We start from the raw sequence: 19,802 nt of genomic DNA on the forward strand, positions 1-19,802 counted from the left end.
TTTTTGTTTATTTATTTATTTATTTTTTTAGATCAGTAAAATGATCAAGTTCAATAACCTGCTGAAAAAACAGCCTAAGCTGGTTAGCTGGCTTTAGCTGGTCGACCAGCCTGGTTTTAGAGAGGTTGGCCATTTCTAGGCTGGTTTCCAGACATTTTCTGGGAGATAATCAGCTAAAATCAACTTGACCAGTCTGGTTTAAGCTGGAAATAGCTAAGACCCCTCTAAAACGTGGCTGGTCCACCAGCTAACGAGCATAGGCTGATTTAAGCGGGGTTTATTTTTATTTTATTTATTTATTTTTTGTAGGGATGGCCTTTTTATAATTTAGTTAACCGTACAGTGCACTTACCATACTCGTATATCCTAATTGACAGTTTTAGGGAACGTATGTAGTTATTACTCGGTATATTATGACAATGACACGTATAATATGGACATATTTTGGACAGCGTTTCACGCTTTATAGCAGTATCCGGTAGGTGGCGGTATGTATCTGATTGTTTACGGAAAAGGAAAACATGAGGTGACTGTATAAAGCAGAACTTGCAAAGTTTTTAAGAATAACTATTTTAAATGATTCAAGTAAGCTCGTCCTTCTGTCATGTTTAATGTGCGGTAATAACACTAACATGACCGTTTCTCGCTTTCACAGCTGAAAACTTCATCGTTATAAGTAGTTTTTAAGGCTGCTAGCGTTTGGATGCACAAACATGCTCCGTGTGTTTGTGCTCTTGATTTTTAACGTGAACGCTTACTGCATGTATCTGAACTGGACATCACATGACAGACCAAACATAGTCATGATCATGTCTGACGCCTTCGTAAGTCTCTCGATTTATAAGTTATAATAAAACTGAAATTCTGGCTGTGTTTCAACAGAGAGCTGCCTAACTAATAAGCAGAATGTAACTTGTTTAAAGTTATTTCAGTATGTTTGTTTTCCTGTTTGTGTAGGATGGTAGGTTAACCTTTCAACCAGGCAATAAAGTTGTACAACTCCCTTACATCAACTATATGAGGGAATTGGGTTCTGTTTTTCTGAACTCATACACAAATTCACCCATCTGCTGTCCGTCCAGGGCAGGTAATACGCTGCCTGTGTATAGTAATGTTTGTGTAACTACATACAAAACAGGATTAATCATCAGATAATCACGTTTATGTACTTCTGTGTTGGCAGCCATGTGGAGTGGACAGTTTGTGCATTTGACACAGTCCTGGAACAACAATAAATGTCTTCATCCCAATGCCACAACATGGATGGACGACTTAAGAAAGAGTGGTTACCACACTCATAGCATGGGGAAACTAGACTACACCTCTGGCCATCACTCTGTCAGGTGACGTTTATGTGGATCTGAATATATGTTAAAGGGATAGTTCAGCATGTCCTTAAAAATAAAAACTTCCTCAACATTTACTCACACTCAAGTGGTTTAAAAGTGTTTCTTCTGTTAAACAAAGCAATATATTCTGAAATAGGGAAATGGTGACTTAATGAATTTGTTGTCTACTTATTTAAAATGAGTTTAAACACAATTTATTTACATTTACACTTAAAATTTTTTTTAAAGAACTTTTATGTTCAATCCACTTAAATTAGTAAAAAAATAATAATAAATAAATAAACATATATATATATATATATATATATATATATATATATATATATATATATATATATATATATATATATATATATATATATATATATTTAATTTAATCGATTAGTGTTATGTCAATTGTGTGTGAAACCCAGCATTTTTTTTTCTTTTTACAATGTATGAACAAAAATACAAAGAACATCAATGGTTGTTTTTCTTCCGACATTTTTCAGTATATCTTCCTTTGTGTTCAACAGATGAAAGAAACTTAAACAGGTTTGGTTCAAGTTGAGGATGAGTAAATGATGGCAGAACTTTTTTTTTTGGTGAACTATCCCTTTAACTTTCTCTCTCTCACACACACATACATACATAGATGTCTCTTATCCTAAAGGCTACATTTATTTTATCAGAAGAAAAAGTTAAAGTATTGTTGTTAAAGGTTTTTTCTTTTCTGTTGATTTAATGTAATATGTCACACTGCAAAATAAATGTTTTTCTTACTTGGATTTTTGTCTTGTTTTTAGTCCAAGAATCTATAAGCATTTTCTAGATAAGCAGTGTGGTTGATGAGTAGAACATGTTACAACAAAGTTATAAACACAATGCAAAAAAATCTTACTGTCTTATTTCGTATCTTTCGTATTTTCCTATAAAAATAATATTTTGTCAAAGTGAAAACAAGATTATTTTGCTTGGTTTAAAGAAATACTCACTAGATTTTGACTACATGTTTCTGAAAATAAGACAATAATATAATACCTCCTGATTTAAGAATTTTTTAATATATTAGGACTAGAACAAGACAAAAACTCCAAGCAAGAAAAGCATTTTTTGCAGTGCATTTATTTCTGTGATGGCAAAGCAGAATTTAGTGTCACACAATCCTTGGGAAATAGCTGTAATATGATCATTTGCTGTGGAAACTTTAATTTATTTTATATCAATGTTAAAAAGTGTTGTGATACATAACATTATTTTATATATTTGACACATATTGATTTATTCATCTTTAATGGATAGAAAGTTCAAAAGAACAAAATTCATATGAGATGGAAATCTTTTGTAACATTATAAATGTCTTTACTGTAGTCAATGAGCATGTACAATGACAGTAAGTCATTCTTCCAAAAAAAGGTTGTTCATTGTTCATGAGTGGGGGGAGTGCAGGGGGGCTTCTCCTAAAGTCCATCATCATCTCCACTGTTTTGAGCGTGTTCAGCGTGTTTATCTGCATCATAAAGCCAGCTGCTCCACCTCCTGTCTGTTTGCAGGCTCGTCACCGTTTCGGATGAGGCTGTTAATAGTAGTGTCGTCCTCAAACTTTAGGAGCTTGATAGTGGGATCTTTTGCGATGCTGTCGTTGGTGAACAGGGAGACAAGCAGTGGGGAAAGAACACATCCCTGGTGGCCACCAGTGCTGATGGTGCAGCTGTCGAATGTGATTTAGCTCTAATCCTTTTATATTTTACTGTTCTTTAAATCTTTAACATAGTCCAAATGTCTTTGAACTGTGGGGAAAACCAGAGCACCCGGAGGAAACTTGCAAGAAAGAGCATGCAAACTTCACAAAGAAGGGCCTCCTGGTCCAGCCGAGACTCGAACGTGTTTTTCTTGTAAAACAGCAATGCTGCTAACCACTTATTGATGCCATCATGCCCCCCTTTTCTCTGTTTTGTCAACTTTGATCTAACACTAACAATCCATTTTTTTATTTTCCGTTTTCAAGAAACAAAAACACATAATTCCCCCTTCTGGATTGGATGTCGCTTTAGATAAAAACATAGGTCACAGTTAAATGATTAAATTCAGTGAAATAAAATTTTATAAATACATAACCGTACATATAAATAAATAACTGGTAGAACATTATTGTATTAGGCAACCGTCGAAAAAAGTATCTTGACACTCTTGAATCTCCTGAAACTCTTTCAGTAATCGAGTGGAGGCCTGGACCAGGGATGTTCCTTTCCTGCTGAGACAGGAGGGCCGTCCGGTCACAGATCTTGTGGGTGATGCGTCCACAAAGAGGGTGATGATTAAAGACTGGACCATCACTGATGCTGCTGTCCAGTGGATACGAAACACTACAGCATCTCTCACGCAGCCGTTTGCACTGTACCTGGGGCTGAATCTTCCCCATCCATACCGCACCGACTCACTGGGACCCACAGCAGGAGGCTCTACTTTCCGAACCTCCCCGTATTGGCTAAACAAGGCAGGTTGCTCTTCCTATAGTAGAATTAAGCACTGTTAAAATAAAAAAGTTTACTCAATGTCAAATTGTAAGGCAACTTAAGTACGGTGGTTAACTGAAGCACATTGCCTTACAATTTGAAATTTGTCATTTTTTTACGGTGAAGGCATAGCTCACCCACAAATAAAAGTTCTATCTTTATTATAAAGTTTCAAATACTGAAGATATTTTGAAAAAGATTGGTAAGCAAACACCCACTGGTACCTGTTGACCTTCTTAGATATAGGACTCAATTAGTTTGATCAGGTGTTTAATAAGGGTTTAAACTTAACTGTGCAGAGCTGCGGCCCTCCAGAAACTGAGTTTGACACCTGTGCTTTGAAACATTATATTTGAATCTAAAGAATCTGAAGGAGTAAAACACACTGTCAACTTTGTTGTTGAACAATCTGTTTTGTGGATTATTATTTTAACATTTCCACAAATGGGCAAGCAGGAATGCCATAAAGAAATTTGATACATTGCAATATGTGCAAACTACATATATGACATACAAGTTCATGTCTGGATTTCACATGTATATTTTATGTAGCATATATCCAGCATATACTGTATTTCAAAATGTAGCAATCATTATGATTTACCTATGCTTTTTTTTTCAACCATTGGAATTACAAATATGTTCATATATATGGCAATATATCAGATTTATGTTTGAGATAAAACCATCCCGTAATCTAGTTATTAAATCACTCTTATTTTACACTTTATTATTTGTGTGGCATTTTTCTACATTTTTGCTGTTTTTAATTAACAACTATTTTTCATTAAGTGTAATAAAGTTGGAATAAAGTAAAACATAAATATTAGATGAGAAATTTAAACCATAAATTATACATATTAGAAATGTTGCAACTATCTTCGCAATCTTGGCAACTAACTGAAAAATGTGGAGCACTAGTGTTACAGAAATGAAATTAAATAAAATGAAATAAGAGTGACAAATATTTTAAAAACTAATACAATTGGACAAAAAAGCCCTATACTAAAATAAATAAATAAATAAATAAATAAAGCTAATTGTATTAGTTATAAATGTATTAGTTTTAAATATATATGCTGAAATAGTATTAAATTAACACTGAAATAAAACTATGTATATTATATTTATATATTGTGTTGTTAATTATCACTGATTTTGTCCACCTGGTTTATTGAAGTCCATTTTTTAAAGGATCTTTAAAAATGGGATTTCAACTTACATTACCTCTTTAAGTTTACATCTCACAATCTTTTAAGAATGATGACTTTCTTTATTACAGTTTAAAGTCTTTAATCAAATTTTCAGAATTGTGAGATGTTAATTTTTAAATCTATAGTTTGAAATTCTTAGCAAAAGATTGCAAAATCTTAACTTAGTGTTCTGAGAAGAAAAGATGGTATTGTGAAATGTTAACTTGAGATTGTGAGAAAGGGGATGATTCATCATTTTTATTACATACTTGAATTAATTCCAGTGTCTTCACTAATATCTCACTTTCTCTCAAAGGTTTCTTACAATCAAGTGTCTGTTCCAAAGTGGCTGCGGTTTAAAGATATGCACCCTGTGGATTACTACTCAACCGTCACTAAAAATTGCAGTGGCCACTTCACAGAAGAAGAGATCAGAAACATAAGAGCCTTTTATTATGCGATGTGTGCTGAAACAGACGGCATGTTGGGTGAGCAGCCAGAGCATGTCTAAGTGCTGTTTTGTCTGAGTTTGATGTGATGACGTACAATCATTGTGTGTCTGCAGGTGAAGTAATGGCGGCTCTCAGAGACACTGGCTCGCTGAACAAGACAGTCGTTCTTTTCACGTCAGATCACGGCGATCTAGCCATGGAACACAGGCAGTTTTATAAGATGTCCATGTTTGAGGGCAGCTCTCATGTTCCTCTACTTATAATGGGCCCAGGAGTGAAGTCTGGCTTTGAGGTCAGTCTACCGGTGTCACTGGTAGATATATATCCTACTGTGCTTGGTAAGAGTGACATTAGTACTAGTATTAATATAATATATTGGTATATATGTGACATTTTTCAGCAGTGATGGTTTCCCATGTGATTTTTTTTCCCATAAAGTTTTTGTTTAAAGGGTTAGTTCACTCAAAAATGAAAATTCTGTTATTAAATACGCACCCTCATGTCGTTCCAAACTCATGAGAAAATTAGTTCATCTTTGCCACACAAATTAGGATACTTTAGATGAAATCAAAGAGTTTGCCTGATCTTTCCTCAGACTTAAATGGACCTGAAAAGTCCAGAAAAGGAAACTTCAGACTTCAGTAGTTGAACTATAATCACATGAAGCTCTAAGAACACTTTTTATACACCAAAAAAGCTGTGAAAATCAATTTTTTTACCAATGCCCTCTGTATCAGATGCACTTTTACTTTGGGCTGATGACGCTAATAGCAATACATCATACTGCCTGTAGTGAACAGCACCCTGATTATAATATTACAGATTATATTACCCATTTTTACATGCCAGTGTTTAATGAGCCTTTGTCAAGTGTGTTTTTTACCCACACTTAAAATGGTCGTTTGTTTTTACACATGCAAGTGCACACATTTTAAGTGAGGAGTGAAAGCAAACACACAGTGAACACATTCTGAGAGCAGTGGGCAGCTATTGCTTCCTGCACCCTTGGAGCAACTCAGCAGCACCTCAGAGAAGTATCGAAGATGGAGAGTGAGGTTCGTTCACTCCGCCTATCTTCAATTCCTGCCAGGACCAGGAAAACAAATTTACTAAGCCACACCTGCACTGTAACAAAAGATTCTCTCGGCTAGGTGCTTTTTCTTTCTTTCTCAAAATTTCAAGCAGGTTTTCACTCACTGAGGAGGGGATTTGAATCTGTTCACTCTGACATAAAACCAAGATTATTGAAGCATTGCAGTGATTTTCCCTCATTTTCTAATATGATCATGGAGCTTAGCCAGTTTGCCAGGAAGTGGTTGTTCTAGTACTTCCTATTCCCAAAATCAGTTTCTTAACAGATTCCTCTGCATTGCAGGCTGGTTCTATGACTGAATGTTTTTTTTTTAGACGATACAGATTTTACCTGTACTTTGGTGTGTGCCTTTCCAAATCTTAATTCATTCTTTAATTTTCCTTCGGCTTAGTGTCTTTATTCATCAGGAATGACAGTGGAATGAACCGCCAACTTCTCCAGCATATGTTTTATACAGTGGATGGCCTTTCAGCTTGAACTTAGTACTGGGAAACACCCATACACCCTCACGTTCACACACACATACACTATGGCCGATTTAGTTGATTCAATTCACTTACAGTATATATGTTTGGACTGTGGGGGAAACCGAATTGCCAACAATTTAGTCACATCAAAGTGGCAAAACATATCAAAGATTATTTAGGGAAACTGAATAATCTGAAATGGAAACCTGAGCTCTTTTTAATGCCTCAAAAAATTAAGTAGTATGAACACTTTTGCAAGTCACTGCAAATGCGTTTTTTTACTCGAATCCCACTAATCAGAGCTGATGTTCCAAAGGAAAATGATGGGTAAAAAAGATTTTGACCAAAATTTTAAAATTCAGCCAAATTGTATAACTATTATACTCTTACACAAAACAAACACTGACAAAAATGCTGCTCAAAAACAAACTATTTGCAAGGATTTAAACAAGAAAATTGAAATTAATCGATAAATAATACCGATAAATATCATGATATAGTACAATTTCTGTACAGTCAATCAGTTATTAGTTTATATATATATTGACCATGAGTAAAGGACTTTCTTTTTCATATTTTAAAGTATATACTCAGAAATATACTCCTACATGTAATCATATTTCTCCATTAGTTTAGAACTTCAGGCCAAATGTTTGTCTGAAAATGTAGAAATATAAAATGCATTTGAATGAAACATAAAACCGTTTTCAAAAATGAATGCATAAAGGTGCAACTTGAAAACAAAAAAGCTAAATAAAATGCAAAATGTAAACTGCATTTTCAAGATTGCAACTTTCTCAATGCGGTTATTAATGTTTCTGTCTGCATTCTCGTAATGGTGTTTTTTCGCTCATGTAAATCATAAAAAAGTATTCACCTAAACAACGTATTTTGTGACACCGCAAAAAAAAATGATAGAGCATAACATGAAACAACACTTTTTATTTTGTTCACAGAGCTATAAGAAATTATACAATTTTATCAACATTATGCTCTCAAAAAGGTCTGAATAAAAACTTTTCAAAATCCTTTTTATTTTTTTATGCAATTATTTGTTTGTTTTTATGAATTATGACCTGGCAATATCATCTGTTTCCATCTGCTTTGTGTGTTTTTGTTAGATCTTGCTGGTGTTCCACAGACAGGGGGCCTCAGTGGTCACTCGCTGATCCCTCTGATATCTCGAGTCAGCATTCATTCAGCTGAGCCTCATCCTGCCTGGGCGTTCAGTGAATATCATGGTTGCAATGCCAACACCTCCACTTATATGCTGAGAATTGCTGAGTGGAAGTATATCGCATATGCAGATGGCTTGAACGTTCCTCCTCAGCTCTTCAGTGAGTTTCATCTGCTGAAATTAGCTCATAATATTGTGCTCAACAAGGATCTGATGTCCGTGTTATGATTTATACAGATGAAGTCCAAACTTTTAGCCCTTTTTTTAAGATTTCCCAAGTGCTGTTTAATGCAGAGATGTTTTTCAACACATTTTTTTTTAAATGCAATAGTTTTAAAGGGGACTTATTATGCCCCTGTTTACAAGATGTAAAATAAGATGTCCCTAGAGTGTGTGTATGTGAAGTTTTAGCTCAAAATACCTGACAAATAATGTTTTATAACTCTTTGAGACTGTCCCTTTTAGGCTTTGATCCAAATTGTGCTGTTTTGGGGACTGTCACTTTAAAGAGGTGGTCCACTATGATATCATATTTTTTAAACTTTAGTTGATGTGTAATGTAGCTGTGTGGACATAAACACCATCTTTGAATGTAATAAACTCAAAACTTAAAGTTTAATGCAAAGGGAGACATTGGCTTTTACAGAGTTAGCTTAGCAAAGCCTACAGCGAGTTTGGGTCTACAAAAAAAATACAACCTGGTTAGTGAGATCACAAATGCTTCAGATTACGCGCAATCACCATGCGCAATCCCCCCTGAGCAGTGAAGGGGCGTGGTCAGAGGTTCTGTAATCTTATAGCGGAGAAAGCTAAAATGCCATCCAAATGCTGCTATTTCCACAGAGCTTGTATTGTTTCTGTATTTGGGCTTCTAAAGGACACGACACAAAGAGAAAAGTGCTTACAATTTAGTGCTTATTAATTATGTTCCAGAGAATTTAAAAAATATATATAGCTCTAGCATTTGACAAAGGACAGCTTCCAGAATCTCTCCCAGTTTAGTGCTGGATTCAGCTAAAACTCCTTAAAGGAGGAGCAGCTCCAACCATAGTAAATAAGCTGTGGATTGTAAGCCACAACCTGTAAGTATTTTTATATGTTAAAATTGATCAACTACATGCATAGTTTCTAGCGCTAACGGTATGTTGTAGCAAGGATATAAACAAAGATGCAAACAATGTGAAATGCTGTTTGGCACTGTTAACAAGTAGGCTGTAGGGGAATTACCAACCTACGTCACATGGGTTCAACCGTGCATACCAGTTGCAAAATAAGACCGGTTACAATAGCAAACATGTTGTGTTGTGCGGTAGGATGTCAAAATCGAAAGTCTAAAAATAGAAAACCTACATTTTACCATACACTATACTGCTTTTTATGCCAACCGCAGACATCTTTGCCTGACAGCCATCAGAAGAGCTGAATGGAGTGAGGACTTAATTAAAAATGCTCGACTCTGCAGTCTGCATGCAATGCTGAATCATACACATTACCTGTTTTGTTGCAGCAATGATTTCAGCAAAAACAGTTAAATATGGTGAATTAAACTGCGGACACCGAATGCTTAGAATGAAATGTAAAAATCTAAATTCACATACCCTGCCGTACAGGTGCAGTTCGCCCTCAAAATGCATTGTTTTGTTTGCTGATGATTACTCGTTCCATTTTCTTTCCTTGAATTTGGCAAGGCAGAACCTCGGTTTTTAGCACAACATAGTTTTAAATCTGGTAATAATCATATAGCATTATTTCTTGCACATGTCCACACAGAACAAAATTGTTGGCATACAAAGACTTGTAGGCTTTTAACTTCTCTCTTGTAAAAACACTTGGAGTGTCAATGAGATAGTTGTATATTTTGGGCTGGATGCTTGGCCATTTCGTCTTATCCAATATCTATTGGGAGGGTGCTATTGCAAATGGACCTGTCAGATGAACGCCGCTCACTTTACTGTTAATTTTGTCAAATAACTGTGCTTATCACTGGGTGACAAGCTGTTATAATACGCTGAAAGCATTATGCAAATAATATATATAATATGTAATCAATATAACTTATCTCTTTACAACAACAACAACAACAAACTCTGAACCGCATCGGATGTCACTGTAAATGCTAGCGCTCCAGTTTTTTATTTATTTATTTTTTTTCTGCAACCTCCATGCACGCACATCCTGAATGTTTACAAACTGGTAATTTGTCTATTGATTCATATTTATCCATCAAACCGCTGTAAACACTCACAATCTTTTCTAGCGCTGCTGTGTATCTTTATGCAGAGGCTTTCTCTGCATTCTACTTCTCAAATATTGAACTCGCAAAAGATATGTGACAGATATGCGTTTCATATTACTTAGAAATGACTATAACCCGATTATATGTGAAAGACACTTTTATTTTAGAGGGCAGTGTGAGTTTCATCTTTGTCCTCTTCATTTTCTTTCTGATTCAGGCTCAAACTGATATGGCATATCAGTGATATGATAACAGCTACCCTGACTAGTAAAGGCGTGACGCTTTTTCTGGTGACGTGGAGCCGTGACTAATCAGTGGGCCTTTAGAGGAACTAGGAAATATACATGTTTTTATGTTAGCTGAGTAGCTGTATTAAAGATACATGAAAAAAAACATGATTTTTTTTATATAAATGAAGCATAAGCACACATTGCTTTGCATCTTATAAACACAACCGAGCTTTAAAAATATATTCTGGGCCACCCCTTTAAATTCAAATGAGATTGTGCTTATTTCAAAATAAGGCAGAGCTAAAAATGCCTATGTGTCAGCATAGTGGCAGATTCAAACTCTAATAGCCGACAGCTGTTTCTGAATCAGAACTGTTTATGCTAATGAGATAGAGATACTAGTCACTAGTGGGCAGGGTGTCTAATGACACCTACAAAAGGAGAATGTCAATCAAAGTGTTTCTGCAGACTGTTTTTATCAAGTGTGATTATAAACAATAGAATTAGTGAATATTTTCCATTGTGGCCTGATATATTCAATGACTGTTACCACACAACTGTGTTTAAACTCCTTATAAAAGTGATTTTTGCATAGTAGGTCCCCTTTAATAACTAACTTCTAATAGTTAATTTACTTTGTTTTTGCCATGATGACAGTACTTAATATTTTACCAGAAATTTTTGCAAGATACTAGTAATCAGCTTAAAGTTTGATTTAAAGGCTTAACTAGGTTAATTAGGGAAGTCATTGGACAATAGTGGTTTATATGTTAAGATTTTATCTTAAGGGGGCTAATGATATTAAGTAAAATATATATAAATTTTAAACTGCTTTTATTCTAATTAAAAATAAAACAAATAAGACTTTTCTAGAAGAAAAATTATTATAAGAAATAGTGGAAAATTTCCTTGCTGTGTTAAACATCATTTAAGAAATATTTGAAAAAGAATAAAACAATTGCCAGAGGGCTAATAATCTTTTCTTATATCACAACTGTCCTAATTTATTGACTTTGCATTTTCTCTCCAACAGACTTGTCCAAAGATGAGTCAGAATTGAGAAACATTGCATCACAATTCCCTGATGTTTGTCAGGATTTGGACAAGTTGCTACGATCCATTGTGGATTACCCCAGTGTTTCAAAATCTGTTCACCGCTACAACAAGCAGCAGTTTCTGGAATGGAAGCAAAGTCTGGGGGACAGTTACTCTCAGGTCATAGCCAGCCTACGATGGCATGTTGACTGGAAAAAAGATGCCAAGTCTTATGAGAGAGATATTGATGAGTGGCTGTTAGGGTTGGACTGACCATCCGGTTTCTGTCTTTTCGTTTTACATGAAATTCCGGAGGAAATGCGGATAGTGTGATGATGCAATGTCATTAATCAAATTAAGTGCTATAACATGAGATCATGAAAGGAACATTCAAAAAGCAACACTTGTAAACACCTTAATCATATTATTGTCTTATTCAGGTAAAGGCAAATCATTCCATTACTAATATCCATGTAAACAAATATTCACTGTGGTCTGGTTTGCTACCCAGACAGTGTACTTGAAGCACAGTTTGCATTACATAAGGCTTAGGATAATGTCTGTGGTTGCTTAATTAGTTGTGCTTTACTTGTGAAATTACATTTCAAGATGTGATTTATCATGTTTTTAAAGATATTAATTTAATTATTTAAATAAATGCTCAACCCTTAGAACAATTAGTCTTTTACAGTTATTTTATATCTTAAGTATCAAGTCAACAGAGATAAATTCATGAATTTTAAAAGCAGCAGAGGTTGACAAAATGCTGAAAACACTTAGAAACTAGAAAAATTACAGTACTATGAAAAATACTGTACACTACAAATAAATAAAATAAAAAATACATAAAAAATTTAATAATGTAATTTGACTAATAAATTGTGAATATAAATGATGCAAAATAGGCTTAATTTTCTTTGTGCATATATATATATATATATATATATATATATATATATATATATATATATATATATATATATATATATATATATATATATATATATACATACACTGTATAGAGAGAGAGAGAGAGAGATTTATATATATATATATATATATATATATATATATATATATATATATATATATATATATATATATATATATATATATATATATATATATTTCCCAGAGATGGGTTGAGGCTGGAAGGGCATCCGCTGCGTAAAAACTTGCTGGATAAGTTGGCGGTTCATTCTGCTGTGGCGACCCCGGATTAATAAAGGGACTAAGCCGACAAGAAAATGAATGAATGAATGAATATATATACTGTATAGAGAGAGAGAGAAAGAGAGATTTATATATATATATATATATATATATATATATATATATATATATATATATATATATATATGTATTTTTTTCCTTTTCTTTATTTAAAAAAAATATTGTTGTTTATTTTATTTTGGGATGAAATATGACCAGACACAAAATAAACTTTATTTTATTGTGGCAAAATGAAATTAAAAACATGAAATACAAAATTCTAAAATTATTTTATTATTGCAAAATAAAAAGGAAATACAAAATTATAAAAGAAAATGTGCAAAAAAATTACCTTAATTTTCTTAGTGCTCATAAATGCTATTTCTGCTATGACAACTACTAATAGTATTATTTAGAATCAATGTTATGCCCAGTTTTCAACTTTGTTTTAAAAATGTTTTATTTGGTTTTCTTACATTCAACAGGTCATTATACAATTTTTGATCAATTTAATTGTATTTTTGATCAATTTATTACTTTTGTTGGCAAGATTCAGTGTACACAAAAGCAAGTACATTGATTATTATTTATTATTTTGAAATCAGAATTTAAGCTTTATATAAACACTTATTATAATCTGACAAATAAGAAAGCTGTTAAGTGATTTAATGTATGCAAACATTTACTTTTTTTTCTTTTTCTTGTTTGTTATCAACTCCTGGCTTTTGTAAATTGTTAAATTTTAATTGTTTGGTAAAAAATAAAAAAGAAGAGGTAAATTTGAAAAAATATATATATTGTTATTATTATTAATATTATTACTATTAATGTCTTATGTTTAGATGTTTAGATTTACTTTTATTATTATTATTATTATTATTATTATTATTATGAATAATAATAATAATGTCTTATTTTTAAATGTTTAGATTTACTTTTATTATTATTATTATCATTTATTTATTTATTTATTTATTTATTTATGTATTTATTTATTTAATGCAAACCTAAAGATGATCAACAAGTGGAGGTGATTAGGATTATGGTTAGAAGAAGATTCTATGTAGGGTTAGATGAAGATTGTGATAAAGATATGTAATTCTTCTAACTACCGAAAGGGGGTGATATTGAAAAGCCCAAACTTTAAAACCCAGAAGATAAACCTGAAAAGTGTGTGCGTGCAGGCGACAACAGCCACGGAATCACAAAACAACATTGTATTTTGCAGGAGACGTGCAGTGTTGAGGTTTTACTACAATCGCAGCACAGGTCACGTGACTGGTCATTGTTTTGGAGGTAAGATCAAACGTGGACTTTCGACAAACTCGATCGATACACTGAACTTTCCGCTGCATGTCGTCATTAGTTTGATCAGATGTTGATACGGCAGTAGGATGGGCTATCGCACCTGGCACTGTTTACATCAGACCGTGAGCGATTTTCGAGTTAGTGTTTTGGATATCTAAACTCCCAAACGATCTAGACATATTAGGAACACGACTATCGCGGAGTTTTCCCCTCAGTTTTCCTGATGTCAGACTGCAGTTCCTCGGGTTCAGATGAGGATTTGGACCCGGAGTCTGAGCTGCTAGACGAGCTCGGCGGCAAACTCAGTAAGGTAAGTTAAGAAACACGAGACTACTGTAAAACAATACACCTTTACAACGTTTACTAGTGTGAAACTTTGTGTTGCAGATATTAAAGTTAGTTAACTTACTTTCGTTTAATGTGTGGCTAAAGCGTCGCAGCTAGCTGGAAGTTTTTTGATTGCGCATTTATGCCGCACCAATACAATCAAACACACGGGCGATGCCTGAAAGATAAATGAAATGACTTCTGAAAAGAATCGTTTCTGTGAAGCAGGTGAGCTATAGTGACTGTTGATGTAAAACAAATCGTAACTGATTCAATTCGAGCGGTCCTTGAGTCTCACATGTCCTTGCTTTCGCTTTAGTATTTTATTAAAACTTCAGAGGCAAGAAATGTGAATGGATTCACAGCTGAAAAAATCAAAAACAGTAGAAGCCCTCACAGAATTTTCACAATAAACCATTACAATTTGATAGCTTCATTCTTTCATATAATATCCATGTATATGATTGTTTTTTTATTTTATTTATTTATTTTTCAAATTTACTTTTTGAAGGTTTATTTATTTATTTAAATGAGTTGTGTTTAAACGAATGGCCTTTATCAAAATGTCATATAAGTATAGACTATATGTGTTTCTTTATTTGAATCTCAAAATATGCAAATGGCATTTTGGAATGCAACTACAAAACTTAACTAAATATCCTTCCTAATAATCCTACTATAAATTGTATATTCAAGCTCATGTGTGTCATTAAAATGCATCTATTTGCTATTTTGAAGCATATTGTAGTTCAACAAAGCACGACAATTTGCTGTTTATTTACACACACTTTTAGGCATTCCCCCTCACTTTTCACACTTACCCCTTTACATAATAAAACCATATATTAAGGTTTTTATTTAAAATGTTGGTCCTTGGTGATTCATAAAATGTAAGTCAAAGGCTTCTAGGTCTGCACAGTGTATTTTATTGAGCATGGGGATCACAATGTGTGTATCCACAATAGTTACATAGCAGGATTAAATTATTTATTAAAGCTCAAAAGATAACAACATTATTATTTTTTTTTTACAATGATGACCATGTTATTTCAGGTTTGATTGTTTAATTTCTGTACCTGAATAGTGTTAGATTGTTGTTACAAACCATCAAGCATTAATATTTCACGTTTATCTTTGCTCTGTATTTACACATGCTTGTAATTTATTACAATTTATGCAAATGCACTGCATAGAAAAGATTTGATCATCCTAATCTATCTAAATGAATGCAATCTTTCCAAATGGCTGTTTAAATCATCTGGAGAAACTATTTTCATATCACAGAAAATAATATATCGCAATGTCAGATTTTTAAAGTATCGTGCAGCCCTTATGGTTACCATCACTTTAAAAAGTAAAAAAAAAAAAAAACTAGCCAATGAAGGCAAAACAAAAGGAACACATGTGACTCCGGATCATATTTTAAATTTAAAATTTTAAAGATTTAAAATAAATGTGCATTGTTTAACAATATTTATCTTTGTTATTCCCTTTAATCCACAGTGCACAAGCTTTCTTTTACACAAATATTTCTATCAAATTTGAACCTACTACTAAATTGAGAATGAATGTGTTATTATTTTGAAACAAGATCTGATTGCGTTAAATTAACAAAAAGTTAGATTAATAATAGAAGACTAACTCATTCTTGTTTACTGAAAGGGTAAGGGAAACCAATTTGTGATTTATGTAAGAATGTAAAACATTTTAATAGAATGTCCATTTTAAAATAAGTATTTTTTTTTATTCAGAAAATGTATTAATAGATGTGTTTAAAAAAGTTTCTCTTAGAACAAAATTATAATGCTTATGTTTTTTTTGTTTGTCAGTTCAATTTTGATAATATATTGTATGAATGATTAATTTGAACTGTTTATGCCATGAATTTAGCCATTGTTGCTGACATAAATCAATAAATCAGTAGTTCCATGCTTTTGCATGTTTTGTGAGAAAATGCAGTGCGTTCTCTCTCTTTTTTATTTATTTATTTTTTTGCGTTTTGAGAATTTGCAAACTGATAAAACTCACTTTTCCTAATTTTCTGGTGTTTTTTGTAATTGCATGTATTCTTAAATTGCAGCATGATAAGCTCTATAGGCCACCATAGGAAAGGGTAGGAATAGGAAATATTATTAGTATAGGGCCTAGATGTTTTCATCCAAAGTTGTGAATTTAACATGTTCAAAAAAATAAACAGCTTTTATTCGATGTGTTGTAGAACAAAATCATCAATTGATGGAAATCTATCACAAATAATTACTATATTATTAATCTTACCTTTAGTTCAGTAATAGAAATGGAAAGAAATGCTACTGGGGAAACCACTGTAGCTCTATTTTTTTTTTTTTTTTTGCTAACCCTTTTTCCTGCCAGTACAACAAATTTTTATTTGGGGACACTTATTTGCTTCTACCAGTTTGTAAAGCTGATAAACAGTGATATTCATTTGTAAATGAGATGCGTCGCTAAATGCAAAACACAAAACCGCATTTGAAAGAAAAGATCTGGAAGGTGTTGAACCAGCAGTGTGCTTTACAAGAACACTGACCAGCTCTGTGGAGTCATTGAGAAATGCTTGAGTTAATTACAGAGCTCTCCAATACTAACCACTTATTAAACTAGTTTAAAGCCTAAAGACTTTTAGACTAGTTTTAACATTCTCCACAGCACTGAAGCAGAAAACTGCTGAAACGTGCAAATACAATTAGCTCAGAGGCTTTTTTGTTAAACTAATATAAATAGTATGAATAACATTTTAATCAAACTTTGGGAATCTTTGAAAGATCACATGAGCATAATCTATGTTTTGAAAACTAACAAATGCAAAGGTGGATTGAATTTCACTTCAGAAGATCTTAATGTATTATGAGGAATTATGATTGATATAAATTTTGTATTGCCTGTATGCTTTTTTATTTTACTCTCAAAGTTCTGGTAGATTTTATTAATCTCCAAGTCCCCTACATTTTGGATGGTCTTAGAGTGACCATGGTAGTTTTTATAAATCTCAAAGTCACCCACATTTTGGATGGTCTTCGAGTGACTGTAGTAGTTTTTATGAATCACCAAGTCACCTACATCTTGGATGGTCTTAGAGTGACCAAAATTAAATGGATAGTTTACCCAAAAATGACAATTTTCTCGGTATTGAATCTCCCTCAAGTGGTTTCAAACCTATATACTTTTCTTTCTTCTGTTGAACACACAAGAAGATATGTTGAAGAAAGCTGAAAACCTATAACAGTTGACATCTGAAAAACAAATACTATAGAAGTCAACGGTTACAGGTTTACAGCTTTCTTCATAATATCTTTATTTGTGTTCAACAGAAGAAAGAAACTCAGAAAAGGTTTAAAACAAGTAAAGGGAGAGTCAATAATGTTCATTTTTGAGCGTACTATCCCTTTAACTACAATATACAAAGATTCATTTTTATGAACTCTCTCTTTGTTTTTTTTGTTTTTTGAAAGAGCATTCAACTCCTATAAGTTGTGTTATGGAACTTAAACTAAACTAACCCATCTAGAATTGAATAATTACTAGGTGAAGTCTCCCGTTGAACTTTAAAAGCTTCAACCTTCAGCAATGTTTTATCTTTAAGTTGCTACAAGTTTGAGGGTTTGAGAGATAAGCGTAAACCACATGATATAAAGCATGATATGAGTAAACTATCTCTTTGTTCATCTCCAGTGGACAAACTACATTCATGGCTGGCAGGACCGCTGGATTGCGCTGAAGGGCAATATTCTCAGTTACTACAGATCAGCAGATGAGAAGGAGTACGGCTGTAGAGGGTCCATCTGTCTCAGCAAGGCTGTCATCACAGTAAGACATCCTGTTATATTTGTCTGTATGGTTGTCAAGAGCTTTTCTTGATTGTGGTATCTTGATTTCGCACTGATGCCAGTTGTTGATATGAAGAACAGTGTGAAAATATTTTAACTGTAAAGCTTCCTGCTCGTGATGTACTGTTTATCCATCTGCTGTAGTAAGCGGGAAGCTGTCCTACTTGTTTTGGGGGTTTCTCTTGAATAGCCTGATTGTTTCAATCAGGCTATTCTGTTGGACAGAAGAAGGTGAGGTTGATTGTAAAATACAAGGGTACTTTGAAAAGACAAATCATCCATAATAAACATCCTGCATGACCACGTCTCTACTTTTTTTTTTTTTTAGCCTTAACAGCCAATAGACCTTATGCTGAGTTCAGAATACATGGTTTTCAAAGTAGTGGCATCACAGATGTTTTCACACTGTCTGACTATCTGGGCTAGCGTTCTGTCGCTGCTGTGTTCACACTGCAAGATGTATCTGCAGCAGGGGGTTTCACACTGCATGACTTCAGAATAGGAAGAATCGACGACAACTTTGTCTTGGTCCACAAACTACGTCTTACAACCAAACACACATGAGAAGTGACATGTAAACAATGCAAGGTCACGTGGTATATATTTTGTTATTAACTACCAGAGGTGGAAAGAGTAATAAAATCTTCTACTCAAGTAAAAGTATTGTTACTTCCAAAAAACTTTACTTAATTAAAAGTAAAGTTACAGGTCTATAAATCCACTCAAGTAAAAGTAAAAATTACCTTATTAAAAATGTACTGATGAGTAGAGAGCAACTATTTCTCAAAAGGGACAAGGCGATATCTTTAATTAGTTGGTTTTCTTTGAATAAACAATCTTAATTAAAGACCAATAACAAAAGAACACCTAATTATTTAAAATATTTTTACAGATTATCCTATTTAACAATATAAACAAATTCACATCTACTATCCCTTGAAGTTGTTATGGCAACTATATACAATGCAATCATTTCAGGCTATACTGAATGCTTTGCCCATGTGTTTATAGTCTAACAAGTGCAACATTACATAAATAAATTAAACAGCAGATCAGAGGTATGTTTATACTAAGCATTCGAAGCTTTCCACGTGTTACTTATTTATTTTCTGTATCATAAAGTTCTATATTACACCTATAAGGGCACAGACATAGCTAAAATTATTAATGAGCCATATACAGGACCTTACCTTGTCATTGCTAGGGTTAACAGGCATTTTGCTGATAAACTTTCTAAAATCCGGCAATACATCCAACTCCAGCAACAGTAAATTGTCAAACTATTTTATTTGCAGATTATTTTTCTCACTCTGCTATTGCAGTGACTTGGTTTCTGGGCTTTTTTTTTTGCATTGCTTTTGTATATATGTATTTTTTACTCAG

The 19,802-nt window shown here is 33.2% G+C and overlaps 2 protein-coding genes across 9 annotated transcripts in view; both read left to right on the plus strand.

Moving 5' to 3' along the window:
- Positions 1–492: 492 nt before the first annotated feature.
- arsk (arylsulfatase family, member K) overlaps positions 493–19,802 on the plus strand; it is a 183,928-nt gene continuing 164,618 nt past the window's right edge. Inside the window, exons 1-9 of one of the 7 annotated variants that reach the window (XR_012406016.1) lie at positions 493–526; positions 656–824; positions 958–1,087; positions 1,184–1,343; positions 3,543–3,825; positions 5,354–5,525; positions 5,603–5,827; positions 8,171–8,386; positions 11,726–12,054. Coding sequence is in view for 4 of the 7 variants with exons in the window: in XM_021476254.3 (XP_021331929.2) it covers positions 714–824; positions 958–1,087; positions 1,184–1,343; positions 3,543–3,825; positions 5,354–5,525; positions 5,603–5,827; positions 8,171–8,386; positions 11,726–12,000 (1,572 nt within the window). In the remaining 3 variants the exon portion in view is untranslated. Of the gene's footprint in view, positions 825–957; positions 1,088–1,183; positions 1,344–3,542; positions 3,826–5,353; positions 5,526–5,602; positions 7,029–7,798; positions 8,387–11,725; positions 12,405–19,802 lie in introns of those variants that run through there. The other 6 variants (NM_001077157.1, XR_012406015.1, XM_021476254.3 and 3 more) reach the window with 6 other exon arrangements.
- Positions 14,414–19,802, plus strand: part of cert1a (ceramide transporter 1a) — a 52,608-nt gene continuing 47,219 nt past the window's right edge. For both annotated transcript variants that reach the window (NM_001017914.4, NM_001281872.1), the window contains 2 exon segments: positions 14,414–14,557; positions 18,265–18,399. In NM_001017914.4, the coding sequence (NP_001017914.3) occupies positions 14,471–14,557; positions 18,265–18,399 (222 nt within the window). In that variant the 5' untranslated portion in view covers positions 14,414–14,470.

This window comes from Danio rerio, chromosome 5 (assembly GCF_049306965.1).
Source record: "Danio rerio strain Tuebingen ecotype United States chromosome 5, GRCz12tu, whole genome shotgun sequence".
NCBI classification, from domain to species: Eukaryota; Metazoa; Chordata; class Actinopteri; order Cypriniformes; family Danionidae; genus Danio; species Danio rerio.